The sequence below is a fragment of the Carassius auratus genome, chromosome 37 (assembly GCF_003368295.1).
Source record: "Carassius auratus strain Wakin chromosome 37, ASM336829v1, whole genome shotgun sequence".
Classification (NCBI taxonomy): Eukaryota; Metazoa; Chordata; class Actinopteri; order Cypriniformes; family Cyprinidae; genus Carassius; species Carassius auratus.
The window spans coordinates 10,260,048-10,272,328 of record NC_039279.1 but is presented as its reverse complement, the minus strand read 5'-3'; the positions used below and the strand labels follow the sequence as shown (position 1 = coordinate 10,272,328).

General features: G+C 39.2%; 1 protein-coding gene across 5 annotated transcripts in view; it reads right to left on the bottom strand.

The window, feature by feature from the left end:
• LOC113056147 (protein kinase C epsilon type-like) overlaps positions 1 to 12,281 on the bottom strand; it is a 46,996-nt gene that overhangs the window by 30,100 nt on the left and 4,615 nt on the right. For 4 of the 5 annotated variants that reach the window (XM_026222694.1, XM_026222695.1, XM_026222692.1 and 1 more), the window contains exon 2: positions 5,112 to 5,175. In XM_026222694.1, the coding sequence (XP_026078479.1) occupies positions 5,112 to 5,175 (64 nt within the window). Of the gene's footprint in view, positions 1 to 5,111; positions 5,176 to 5,303; positions 6,103 to 12,281 lie in introns of those variants that run through there. The other variant, XM_026222696.1, reaches the window with a different exon arrangement.

The window sequence follows — 12,281 nt, the reverse complement described above, 5'->3', positions numbered from 1 at the left end:
AAGACAACAATCTTCCACCTCTACGTACCAAAAACTGCCCTCACCTGCTATTTGTGATATGGTTGGCATGGCAGCAAAGATCAAAGGTCATGACTTGGGATGGGAATTGATAGAAATGGAACAATTTCTGTTGAGGCCCATTCATACCAAGTACGTTAACTATCCACACCACAACTATAACAACACAGGACCATTATCGCTGGAAGAGTTTATTTTCCAGCTGATGAATGATAACAGCATTGTCAGAAGAACAGCCAGTAAGAACCAGACAATCCATCCTGCTTTAAAAAGCTTGAGCATTTAAAGTGACAGACAACAAAACTGCAGTGCATGCCAATAATAAAAGTTACAACGCGTTGGTGTGGACGCTAATAGTTCTTGGTGTAAATTAGCTTTTTAATCTGACTCCTCCTAACAAATCCTGTTCCTTATCATTCCATTACATTAATAGGTATTTGTGATTAAAAAAAAATTATAAAAACATGCTTGAGAATCGAACTTCACTGGTCAAGTTGTTTCTTTTTGACAGAGTAAAATAACCTGCTCTGAAGAGTAATTTCCTTGAGAGTAAAATTTCATTAGTCAAGCTGTTGGCTCATATGAGTCATTAGCTTAGTGATCGGATTTCATTGGCTAAGAGGACTGTTTTTGGTTCACTAAAGGTATCAGTTCACAAGAGTCATCTGCGGGAAAGTAAAACTTAATTGGTCAAGTTGTTTTTTAATAATAGTGTTGTAGTCAAGACCACCTAAACCGAGACCTAGTCGAGACCAAGAACAGAGTGTGTGGAGACAAAGACAAGACCAAGGGCCCTATAATACACCCGGCGCAATGTGACGCAAGGCACAGTGCAAGTGTGTTTGCTAGTTTCAGTCCGGTGTCATTTGCATTTTCCCGTCCAGCGCCGTGTTGTTTAATTAGCAAATGCATTTGCGCTCATTTGTACGCCCATGGGCGTGCTGGTCAAAAAAGATGTGTGTTCAATCCATAGACTGTAAAAAAATATGGACGTAGTGTCCGTGATGTCACCCATAGACTCCTCATTAGCGGTTTTGAAGCCTAAAGTGTGCAGAGCGGGCCTTCGCCATCTTGGCAGTGTGTCACCGCGCGACTCTCCCGGATAATCGAAAATGGGCAAAAAGGCGGGAGCTGATTGCTGAAGCCACGCCCACCTAGTGTGACAGCATTGTCAGCAGCGGCAATCCACCTGTCACTCAAGTGGCCACGCCCTTAATTATGCAGAACTTTAAGGCTTAATATAATTTAAACGGATGAGTTTTTAAAAAAATTCACCCCCCTCACAGTTGTCATGAAGGGCAAAATTAGCAATATAGACCAAAATCATTTTTTGAACCAGGCTGTAAACATGTTTTTTTCTGCTGTAAAGTCGATGAATTGCAGTTTTAGTCACTTCCTTATTGGCCTCACGAGAGAGAGCGGGAGGTTGCCGCTCGGTTCAAGCCCATTGCTGGCGCAGAGCTATTTTAAGGAGCTGAAAATAGACTGCGCCATAGACCAGCTCAAACCTGGTCTAAAGTCTGGCGTAATGTTTTTTCTTTGTTATTTAAAGAGTGTACTGTACACACTGCTTATTAAACACGGAGAAGCACAGCAACACACAAACATGCCAAATATAAAAAATGAAGGGATTGCAATGCATAAGATTATTTTTTTTGTAGGCTAAATATTATATATATGCCTACATGTCATAATGGAAAGTCATCACATGTATCAGAATTAGGCCATTTGCTTGCACACGAACAGCTCTGTTTCATCTCAGAGACACTTTTTGTCTTTGCACTTGCCAAATTCCGCATGTAAATAGCAAATCCGTCATGGCACGAGCGCAACTGGCTCTTAAAGGGAATGGAAGATGAGACTCTGATTGGTTTATTGCATGTTACGCCCAAAAAACACCCATTACTCATTAAGAGAATAGGGACAACCCGATTTGCACGCCAATCCTTTTTTAAAATAGCAAAAATGGATTTGGATAACGCCCTGAGTGCACCTGCGCCGTGCGCTTTACACTTTGCATTTAGATCGTTAAGATAGGTCTCCAAGATTTTGAGGGGTTGAGACGAAGACAAGTAGAAGACCAAACCAGCACTCCTAAAATTAATCTGAAAGATCCACATTTACTGCCTTATTAAAATAATAAGACACTATTTAGAGCTGATTTGCAATCAAATTAATAACTCAAAAGTCATTAGCTTGGTATTCGGATTTCTCAGCTCCCAAACCTAGTCATGATCTAAAAGGGTGCTTGCTGACTATGCACATCTATTGATATTTTATCAGTCTCCTCCACTAATGTACTGCACTGACTTGATCCGTTTTGTTGTTGGGATTCTCATGCCCATGTCAAATCACCCCACCCAGGCAGGTCAGAACAAGCACAGTGCTTTGGATCAATATGAAAGATCAACCAGAAATCAATAGGTGTGTGTACATACAATCATACAGAACAAGGCTTTGCTCAGGCCACTGAACATAAACAGGAGGGATGCTGTGCTCTCATTTATGCCCAGAGCAAAGTCGCACATTAGCACTAACCGATTGTTTGCATGGAGACGCTAGAATTAAGTGATCTCCAGCCAAGCTCATAGTCAGTTTACTGACACCTCTGAAAAGAGGCCTGTGATTAACGCAACATCCAGACAACACAACTATTATTTAGACACAGAGCTTGTATGTGTGTTTTATTGTCTGTTGCGACTGTATGTGGATTTGCCTTTGTATGGGTGCAGTGTAGTGTTTTTTTTTGCCCCTTACATTTGTGGGTAAAAAAACACATTTGCATGCCTATTATCACAGCTCATTAATGAATTAGCCTAGTGCGTCAAAACACAAATAATTTTTTTATTAAAATGTTTTATGCTTTAATAAGGTTAGTAAAACCTAAAATGATTGTTTCAAAAAATCCCCAATCACCCCCTCCCCTAGTGCCACCTGTTGGAACAGTTGTGTAACTTGGAGAACAACTTTTGTCATATCGAAAACACAAGAAAATTAAGTTGTGAGAAAACAACATTCGTTATTTCGAGATCACATGAAAATATGTTATGAGATATGTACGAGAAAACTTGTTATGTCGAGATCATGATAAAATTAAGTAGTGATAACGAGTGTGACGGGGGTGGGTGAGTACAGTGCGGCAGTCTCGTGGGTACCCCCCGGCCTGCGAGGGGCGATGGGGGTATGTGACGAGTGGGACGGGGCCAAGAGCCATGGAGGACGAGAGAGGACCAGGCCTGGGCTTTATTTTGTGTTTTGGCTTTTTTGTTTGTTCGCGGCAGTCTTCCGTGAGGGGCTGTTGTGCTGTTTTGTGTTTATTTTGTCATTAAACCTTTCATTTGAATGTTCGCCGGTTCCCGCCTCCTCCTTCCTGTGATTATGAAGTTTTATATTGTTACAACGAGAAAACAACTTTCGTTATGTCGAGATCACACACAAAAAAAAAATTAAGTTGTGATAACAAGAAAAACTTTGGTTATGTCAAGATCACATGTTTATTATAGGGATAGTTCACCCAAAAATGACAATTTTATGTTTATCTGCTTACCCCCCAGGGCATCCAAGATGTAGGTTAACTGTTTCTTCAGTAGAACACAAACTGATTCTGATTTTGATATTTAACTCAAACCGTTGCAGTTTGTTAGTCATATAATGCAAGTGGATAGGAATCACGGCTAAATAAAATTGCAATAAAACAAAACCAAATTAAGCCCTATGGCTTGTAACGATACATTGATGTGCAATGACACAAAACGATCGGTCTGTGCAAGAAACCAAACAGTGTATATATATAATTTTTACCTCTGATGCACTAAAATGCCTGAACTGTCTGAACTGTACTACATGTCCTTGACACAGCCTGTGCATGAGGCATTGTCTTCTTCTTGCCTGCTTTATGGCGGATTGCAGACTTATAAGTGCATTACCGCCACCTATCTCTCAAATGGACCCTTGACACTCTATCTAAAATCTCAATTGGGAGTGTCAATGGCCCATTTGAGAGATAGGCGGCACTATCAGGCAATGCACTTAAAAGTCTGCAATCTGCTGTAAAGCAAGCAAGAAGATGAAGATGCCTCACTCGCTTATCCATTTAAGTTGTGATCATGAGAAAACAACTTTTGTTATGTTGTGATCACGAGAAAATAACTTGCTATGCCGATATCATGAGATTAAAGAAACTTTATTTTTAAAAGTATAAATGGGGAAAAAATGTTCAATATGGTGACTGTAGACCTGATTTTTAAAGTTAGAAGTTTCTGATACAGGCACTGCAGCGTTCAGTATGGCGGCTGTGGGGACGACGTCTATCTTACAGCTATAAGAGGCAGAAGAAATAGCTGCAGTTGCTCAATAGATTATAAAAGTTAGATTATTAAAAGTCATATGGTTCTGGGATGGCATGAGTAAATTATAATCATAATCAGAATTATAATTTTTGGGAGAACTGTCCCTTTACACACAGAGAGACGTCAGTCCATTGTCTGAATCTTGATTGAACTGATATTCGATGAAGATTATGTGTCACGATCATCTCTGTTTAAGCATCCAGTCAGTTATAACCTGAGAGGGGAAATCCAGCATTGCTGCTTTGAGTCTGCATCATTAGTTTATCTCAACTAAAGAAAGGTATCTCCCAGCACCAGCCTCAGATCTGTGAGTGGGCTCTCAGAACATATGCTCAACACACATCCAGGAAAGAACAGCTTCAGCCCCCACGCACATACACACACACACACACACACACACACTGAATCATTAGAGTGGGATTTCCCTAATGGACACTGCTGCTTTCCACACACACACTTCCCCTCAGTCACAAGTATCTTGGCACAGGCCTTTCTAATGCACTAATGATGCATCACAATACCAAGAGGATTTCATCAATTTATCAAACACCCACCATTTTTTTTTATTTTTGAGTCTGTTGCTCATAAGGCTGCACTTATTTGATACAGTAAAAAAGTAATATTGTGAAAAATGTATGCAATTTAAATTAGCCGTTTTCTATTTTAATATATTTGAAAATGTAATTATTCCTGTGATAGCTGTTTCTTGTGTTAACTTGGAGATTTTGTGCTGTGGAGTCTCACCTTCACTGGAGGATCCCGACAGATCAATGATGACAAACACTTTGCCCTCTGGCTCCAAGTCGATCTGTAGAGAGGAAACAGAGAGAAGAAACCAATCAGAGAACAGCATCTCAGCACAAAAGTGAGACATCGAGAAGCACATTATTCACTGACTTTTTCAAGGCGCTCTGTAAACAGTTCATTCAACATCACCTTCACTTTTATGAGCTGATGTCAAAGTTCACGATCCCTGTAATAGATTCCCTCTGTGAATCTCCTCTACAGGGATGGGCCCCATGCACATGCGCTCGCTAACTTCCTACTCTCTGCCTCTTTTTGTTGTCTCAAAGGACGGAGGGTGGCAGAGAGTTGGCAGGGAAACTGCTTGGGTTTTATAACTCATTTTTAAACAATTTCCTGCCAGTGCAGCACATCCCGAGCGTCCCACGCAGACCCCACGCGGGCCCGACGCCTAGCCGAGATTCGACACCCACTCGCCATCAGCTCGGCGTGGGGGGAGAGGAGATCCACAATGTCAGGAAACCACATCTTAATCTCATTATGCAGAGAGAGAGAGAGCGCGAGAACACAGGCCCCGCGGTGCATATGTGGAGGTGGATGGAGGTGTTGAAGAGAGAGATATCGAGCTGCATTCATAGAGCATCTCAAAATAGGAGGCCTGTTTTATTTTTCTCTTCACAGTGATCTAGATCATCAGGGACACGGCAGACCCAGTGCCAGATCAGCACTCCTGGTCCTAGCCTCTTCCTGAACATAGGAATTAGGACATGAGGAACGGAACAAGCTCATTTGATGGGCTCTCCAGCAGAAACGATTTCGCCTGCCCAGATTTCAGTCACAGTTTGTGCCGCGGGGGTTGCATTTCTGTCGTTTTGCCCCGAGTTTAACCTGCTCTCTCAGCTGGAAGGGGGAAAAACAGATTTATTCCTTCCATTCCTGATGAAATCATCAAGTTTTGCTGCACTTTTGAAACCGCCCTCTTGAACATATCAGACCACTGGCCGTTTGATGAAATTATAACCAGAAGTCCCTTTAAGACGAAAGTTCAAATGCAGAACTGCTGATGATGTCATCTGAAATGCTAACAGGGTGATGACATGTCTGTTATTCAGTCACGTGGCCCCTCCCCCCTCTGCCTCTCTTCCTGTGATGTCATGAGATTCCATTCAACAGCAGCCTCCTTGAGTGTGTTTGTCTCAGAGGTGCAACAGCAACTAAATTTAGCAGAGGAAGGAAAGGCCACTGTGTGTGTGTGTATGTCTGAATGCACAAGGATGGAGCGGTGTGTTCTACTCTCCCTGATGACACTCTCCAGGAAACCGGTGTCATGTTTTGCTAAACAATGTTGGCAAGACCGCTTTGCTGGTCGTGCATGTGAGTTTGTGAGCCTGTCCAGCCATCGCCAGCTTGAAAGCTCTTTCCAAAGCTGCTGTCATCACACAAGCTCAAGGACAGCCTGCAGACGGCAGTCTAGTTATAGTCATTAGCATGCACACACACTCTTGTCTAGTTTTCCAGAAAAGTGTCTTAACATCCTTCAAATAAGACAAGTTTATCTATTATGCAAGATTTTTCTATTTCTAATTAAAGTTTTCAATGTTTAAAAGTATAAGCCTTGGTAATTTTGCTAGATTTATGCGGTCAATGTCATTTCATAGAGTAAAAAAATAAGAAATTACAAAATTGTAAGTGTCTGTAACAATAAAGATGTGTTAACGAGCATCAGATGAATACTAAAAGGTCAATAATACTTTTGATTTTGTTGTGTTTACTCACATGCATTAACTATGGCAAAATAGGAATTTATGTGAATTTTGGCCCTCCATTTCTAAAAGAAAGAGAGCGTGTGGCATGACTTATGGTCTCAGACTTTTACACGACATTGTACATTACACTAAAATCTTTTGCTAACTGACAGTGGATAAACTTCTGTCGTTAATCTGTTAGCTGCATGTGATGAGCTTCACCAGAGACAGACATACAGCAGCCTGTCGATCAATGCTGATTTGTCCCTTTTGAATAATGTAGAGCAGCACTGCTGCAGAGGGTTAGATCACATTACTAGCAAAGGGAAAGAGTTTCTTGCTGCATTTTTTCTGTGCCTTTTCTCTGTTCTTCATCTTGTGGCATCTCTGAGGTTTGCTCTCTCTCTTTCCATTTTGCTCCCCTCTTTTCATACACAGATCTCATATGTACCACTGTAATTGACTGTTCACACCTGCACAGAATAAAGATAAACATGAATTTGCTTTTCATTTTTTAATTCTAAAAATGTTAATATTAATAAAAAAATTATATAAATGTATTAAATAATTAATCATAAAATAATAATGATAATATTAATTTATTAATAAGAATATCACAGTATTATTAATAAAAAATTACAAATAAATGTAATTCAAATAAAATATGTAAAGAGAGAAGTGTAAATGTACACTCATATTTACATATATTTTAAACACAATTTTTAAATTTGAATTAAAATCACTTTTAAAATAAATCAAGTTTAAATTAATCATCCTCATTATTCATAATTACTATTATATATATAGTATATGCATTATAATATATCTTCTTAATAATGCAATATTAATATTTATATTTGTATATCTATATCGTATATATATATATATATATATATATATATATATATATATATATATATATATATATATTTTTTTTTTTTTATATATATATTTAGAAAAAAAAATGTAAACAATTTTTACTTTTTGTTTGTTTGCAGTGCTTCATATGTAGTTCATTGCCTCATAATTAATTCCACAGTGATGTGATCCCTGTCAGAACTGCATTGGTTTGTGTTATGGCTTAAAATTCTGTTAAATAATCGTAAAGAATTAACTGGGAACATACTAAGCTCCTGAAAATCCTGGACAGTCACTGAAGCACTCCATGTACAAAATCAATCATAACAGTGAATGCTATTGAGGTCAAACTCAAGGCATCATATGGATATCATGAGGACATAACGGGAGAGTAAAAGAGAAGAACAGAGAGAGAAAGGGAGGATAAAACCCAGAGATAAGCCGTGGGACATAATCAGCTCCTCTTATGCAACACCCAGCAGCTCAACCTCTTCCAAACCCACAGCTCAAGAGGCTCACTGTCCCTCCCCTTAGAAAAGGGATATCACAAATGAGATCTCTTTAATATTGCAACTGTTTCTCCAAGACGGAAATGACATTACATGGAAAACAACTCGAGACTGTGAAGAATCTCCCGCCTCACAGATTTTCTAAAAGACCCTAGTAATCTCGTATGAGTTCGTATCAGATCTCAGAAATATCTCAAAATCTGCTCAGATTTGCCAGGACACCAAAGTCTTCTACAGACTTCAGTATTAACTCAAACATTTCTCAAATTCTATCCACAACAATTACTAGATCAGTTCTCTTACTGGATGTCAACCATTACCTCCAGTTTTGTTTGCCTGAATGAAGAATTTAGGGAGAATCATCAGAGAGTATCAGAAAGCACAAGTACTTTTCCATGCACGACAAGATGTTTTTAAAGTTGAAAATTACAAAACAACAAATATACTGTTCAAAGTTGCAACAAAAGTATTTGGACAGTTTCTAGAACTTAGCTGGGACATTAGTGGAGCATGTTGAATAGTTCATGTGATGAACTACACCTGTGGTTACTCTGCAAGGACACCTGGGAGAACTGACTTCATACATCCACTAAAAATCAGCTCAAGGCCAGTTGTTTCACGCATGCGCTTATGCCATTGTAGTGTGTATGCGGTAAAGCTATCGAGTACAACATGAGGAAAAACAAACTCTTGCTCTGGTTACTGTCCTCCAGTGCCTGAACATGCACCCTTCATTGGCCCGAAGTCTCTTGCTCGCCCTCTCTCTGTTCTAATCACAACTGTGCAAACAGATACCCACAAGCCACAGAAAACACATGCCACTCGCGTTTTCCCGAACACACATCTCTATGGAAAAATGCTTAGTGCTGGTGAAGTCAGAAGTCAGATGGATTCGGATTCTGTCTATCAATGTTTTTAGCATTTAAAAGCTGAAAAATATTAATTTATATTATTTTCCAACTACAGTATATCATTCCTTTGTGTTGTGGACTTCCATATTCTCAAAGAATCTGAATGATTATTAAAACTTTATAGTTATCATTATCGTTGTAGTCATTGTCCTTGGTGTAAACGGGCCTTTACTCACCCTCATGTTGTTCAAAATCCATGTGACTTTCACTGGAAAGTCCTTAACTTTAAAATAAACAGAGACATTTTTAAAATTATCTCTGTGTTTAACAAAATAAACAAAGTCATTCAGGTTTGGAACGACATGAGATTGAGTAAATGATGACAGAATTTTCATTTCTTAGTAAACTAACCCTTTTTGCTTGATGTACTGGGAAGAACGCTCATGTTAAATTTCTACCTTGTACGTACATTGAGCACTAAATTTACATGTGGAGGGGGTTGCAATTTATGGATTCATGTCTCAGGACAAAATATAAAAAGTGATGCGTCAATCCCAGACCATCCAAAAAAAAGTGGACTGTCTCTTTAAGAATGAAAAATGAAAGGAGTGAGGCTGTTCAAGCAGTTCATTACATTAAGTTATTAGTTCTATTAGGACTATTGACTTGACTAGAGGTGAAGAGAAAGAAATCCTGCCACTGAAGACCATGCACTTGGGAAATTAAAAGTAGGTCCAGGAAGTTTTAAACACATGTGCCACTGATTTCTAAATGAATCTAAAGCTATGATTAAACATTGAGGAAAACTTTCTCTTTTTTGTGCTCTCCTCCTTTTTACTCTCCTCATCCATTTCTCACTCTGTCTCGAAGACAGTTGGAGCTCAGCAACAGTCCTCCTACATCCATCTGTCAACAGCAGAGTCCCAGCATGGAGGCGGGGCGGCACGCACGGCTCCCATTCACACTCAAAATCACATACAAATGTGGCCATACTAGCACATTCAGCTCTATGAACACACCAGCTATGAGTGAAACCTTCAGAGCTCCATGAATTACTAATAAGACACCTCACCGGGGCTAATTGTGCATAATTCATGATACAGACTAATAATGGAAGCCTTTGAAGGTCTGATTGGAATTCAGTTTGAATAAGCACTAGGTCCTGAGAGGGCTTCACGGCTTTAATTTAGTAAATAGCGCAAAAAAAAAAGGCCAGACAAAATGAAAACAGCCGTCTGGAGATGAAACGCTCATGTAACTGTGGGCACAGGAACAGACTACAAGCCTTGGTGTCTCAAAACTTCATGAGGTGTGAATTACTTTGATTTAATCTCGGCAAAAAACAAGCACACACACACATACGCCAACAGTTGTAGTGCTGTGGGGTGTGTGTGAACACACAAAGTGTGAATAGGGTGCTGAGAATATTCGAGTCTGTTGCCGGCTCCTGCAGAGAAGATGACTGCAGATATGTTGATGGGAGATTCTAGACTTTGGGCCACACGAGCATTTTGTAGTCATGTATCTGCCCACATTAAAACCTCCAACCCCATCCATACCACCCTTCCACGCCTTCCCTACCTTCATTAAATGGAGATTTACACACTCAGAGACATACAGTTCCAGACAATCAGGCAAACCAGGGATACTAAAAAGTGAGATTTTCTCAATAGAAATGCATAATGTTTCTTTTGTTACATTTACAAGCCTAATTTGCTGCTATAATGTCTCAAATTCACTAAAAAACTTTATATTATAATAAGAAGTTTGGGGTCGAAAAGATTTTTGTATATTTTTGAAAGAAGCTTCTTATGCTCAGCAAGGATCGATTTATTTGATCGAAAGTACAGTACAGTACAACAGTAATTTTGTGAAACATATTGAAAACTTGTGTATTTTAATATATTTTAAAATGTAACCATTTCCTTCAATGAATAAAATAACAATATTTGATTTAAACATAGTTCTTGTAACATAAATTGAAATGCATTTACAGTAAGTTTTGGTCAATTTAATGCATCCTTGCTGAATACATTTTTTTATTTCTTTAAAAAAAGAAAATTCGGTTGAATTTTGAACAGTATTGAAGGACCTTAAATGATGATACCCAAAAGTCAAACACACAATATATGCCAATATTGGAACCCAGAAGAAGGCTTTAAAAAAGGCTTCGTATTATTTCAAATAATACAAAATCAATCAAATTCACATTTTCCATCACTTATTTTCATCCTATATGAACATGCCCTTGAATCTACAACAGCAAGTCAGTTTTAAACTCATTAGCACTACCTATAAAGAGTATATAATCACATTTGTGGTGTATTATGCTGTGGAGGTGAGAGTACAAGTGTGTTTGAGTGTGTGTAACTGGGTCATGTAGATAGCGGTACAGATCAGGCATATTTGTAGAAGTATCTCATCTGTCACCTGTATTGTTCCCTTTCACTGTAAGCATGCTCAATGTGCCCCAGGCAGGAGCTCAACACAGCATGGAAAGCTAGACAATCGGCGGTCAAATACGCAAATCTGTAAAGCACACACACACACACAAACCAAACTACACAAGAGAAACAAATGAGGACAGTCACAATGAAATACAATAACAGAATAGCTTAACAAACACAAAGACATTTCACCGGACTCTCATCAAATCATTTCATGAAATTTATTAGAGCTGCTGGATGAACTGATCCTGCTTACCAACTATTCTCCCCATCCTACTCGAACCCTGAGATTTGAGAACTGATGAAAAACGCTGTGGACTGATGTGTGACAATCACCGGGCCAAACATGTCACCACCTCTGTCTAAAATCATAGATTCGGGATTCCTAAGAAATCCCTGATGGGTGAAGGAACTCTATCAACACCCAGCACTGATGAGCTTTGGCTGGGCAAGAGTGTGATTTGGGTTCCTGTGGCAACAGTATGCCAAAGAGGGGGAGAAGTTGGTGTTTTAGCCTCAGCCTGGCCTATTTGCGCAAATTCCTGGGGAGAAGTGAGGGCATATGATGTCAGTGTTCAGTAACCAGAAAGTACTGTATAGCTAACACCAACATTTAACAGGAGACAATGGAAAAGAGAGCTGCTGGGCATAAACCTGTAAAATACTGAGTGCAATCGATAACTGTAACGTAAGCTGTAATGCAGTGGAAAAACATTAAGGAAACTGCAAGCCTTTAAAGCTCATTATCTGCAGCTAAGGC